This window comes from Quercus robur, chromosome 5 (assembly GCF_932294415.1).
Source record: "Quercus robur chromosome 5, dhQueRobu3.1, whole genome shotgun sequence".
Lineage (NCBI taxonomy): Eukaryota > Viridiplantae > Streptophyta > Magnoliopsida > Fagales > Fagaceae > Quercus > Quercus robur.
In genome coordinates, this window is record NC_065538.1 from 59,574,201 (window position 1) to 59,576,178 (window position 1,978).

The 1,978-nt window shown below is 34.0% G+C and overlaps 1 protein-coding gene across 1 annotated transcript; it reads left to right on the forward strand.

Annotated features, from left to right (window-relative positions):
• Nucleotides 1-1,061: 1,061 nt before the first annotated feature.
• LOC126726488 (uncharacterized) lies at nt 1,062-1,728 on the forward strand. The gene has a single exon (XM_050431749.1). It carries the CDS (start codon nt 1,107-1,109, stop codon nt 1,551-1,553), a length of 447 nt encoding a protein of 148 aa, XP_050287706.1. The 5' UTR covers nt 1,062-1,106; the 3' UTR covers nt 1,554-1,728.
• The last annotated feature ends 250 nt before the right edge of the window (nt 1,729-1,978 follow it).

Sequence of the window (1,978 nt, forward strand, 5' to 3'; positions counted from 1 at the left end):
CTTTTTAATTGCATAGCACAAATTTAGTTTACTACAATGTTTATTTATATATGTTTGTGTGTATTAAGATTAATATAATTAAATATGAAAAAAATACTTTTGTGAATTCAAAAATATTTAATTATTTTAATTAATTTAAGCACGTAATTATTTTTATAATCTTGATCATATGTGTTATTAAATTTGCTTTTGTCTTTTGATAGTGTTTGTTTCAATTGTTACCTAAGAAACTAAACATGAGGGAAAATGCAATATTCCAAATCAATTTTTTATGAGGAAAAAAAGTTTTCCAAATGAATTATTTCTTATATAAGTTTATAAAAATAACAATATATGTACCCTCATGTTTATAAAATCTTGATATGATAGAGAGTTAAGAGTTATGACTCATGAGAACATTTTTTATTTTGGTAATTGAAAAATAGTTAGGGGGTGACCATTGTGGTTTTTCTACTTGAGTGTTACTATGGTAGCACTATAATTGTTCTTGAACTAGACATTTGCCCTGATGCAATACAGGGTACAAGGACCCACAACGAATTACTAGTACGTAAAGGGGACTCAAACCCGCAACCAAAGTAGTGTCGACCCAAGTGCCTCATCACTAGACCACATTAAGGGTATGTTTAGATACTGTTTATTTTATTAAAATTGAAAAATTATTACTGAAAGTACTATAAATAAAAGTAAAAGTTAGTTGAAATAGTACAGTAGAACTTATAAATAGTGCCAAAAAATATAGTGGAACCCATAAATAATAGCAAAAATAAATTAAATAGTAAAATAATTTTAATTTTTCATTTCAATCCAAACGTATTCTAAAACATTATTCCCATAATTCCATCCAAATTGAATGAGGCCATTATTTCCTCACTTGCACATTCACTTCCTTGTTACTATCCCCAATTTCCACCCCATACCTTAAAAACCTCTCACCAAAACAAAGAAGCCCAACCCAAGCCCATTACTGTAAAAACCACATGTCTCACTCCACACCACTCAAAAGTCCACTACCCACTCCCTTTTATATATATATATATATATATATATATATATACCACTGACCCACTCAGATCACAACGAAACAAAATTGTTAAACAAAAAAAATGTCAAGACAGGAAGTCACAAACCACAGAGAGCAAGCAGAGATCTACCACGGCGAAGAGCTGTGCAAGCAAAAGTCTCAAGATCTCCTCAGCGAGATCTCTCTCCCAAAAGGCCTCCTCCCTCTAGACGACGTCGTCGAGGTCGGCTACAACCGCACCACCGGGTTCGTGTGGGTCAAGCAGAAGCGCAAGAAGGAGCACCGGTTCCGCTCCATCGGCCGAAACGTCTCGTACGACAACGAGGTCACGGCCTTCGTGGAGGACCGCCGCATGAGGAAGCTCACTGGGATCAAGACCAAGGAGCTCCTCATCTGGGTCTCCATTTCCGACATCTACATCGACGACCCCAGTTCGGGTAAGATCACGTTTGCCAATCCTACTGGGATCTCCAGGTCTTTTCCGGTGTCGGCTTTTGAGCTCGACAACGCTGGGAATAGCGGAAAATGAGAATAGACTTTCTCGATTTTGTGTGTTATAAAAATAATGGGTTATAATAATAATAAAAAAAATAAAAAATTGGTTTTGCTGTTGTATTGTCAATTTTTACTGGTTATTTTACTGTTTTGGTTGACTGAGATATTTTGACTAAAATCCATATCTTCTTTGTTTCTCCAAATTTCAATTGGATGGCGTGCTTAACTGAGCTATCTTTTCATCTCTTGCAATTATTGTCGCTTTGTGATTTTTTTCACTTTATATGCAAACTCTCTGTCTGCCGACCTGAATGCATTGAGCGTTTGGTTTGGAAATTATCTACTATTCAGATGTGTTATTTTAAAAAAAAAAAATTAATCATAAAAATGAAATATTTAAATATATAATTTGACAATTCAATTCTTTATAATAAAATTGAATAGTAAATGTTTATTGAC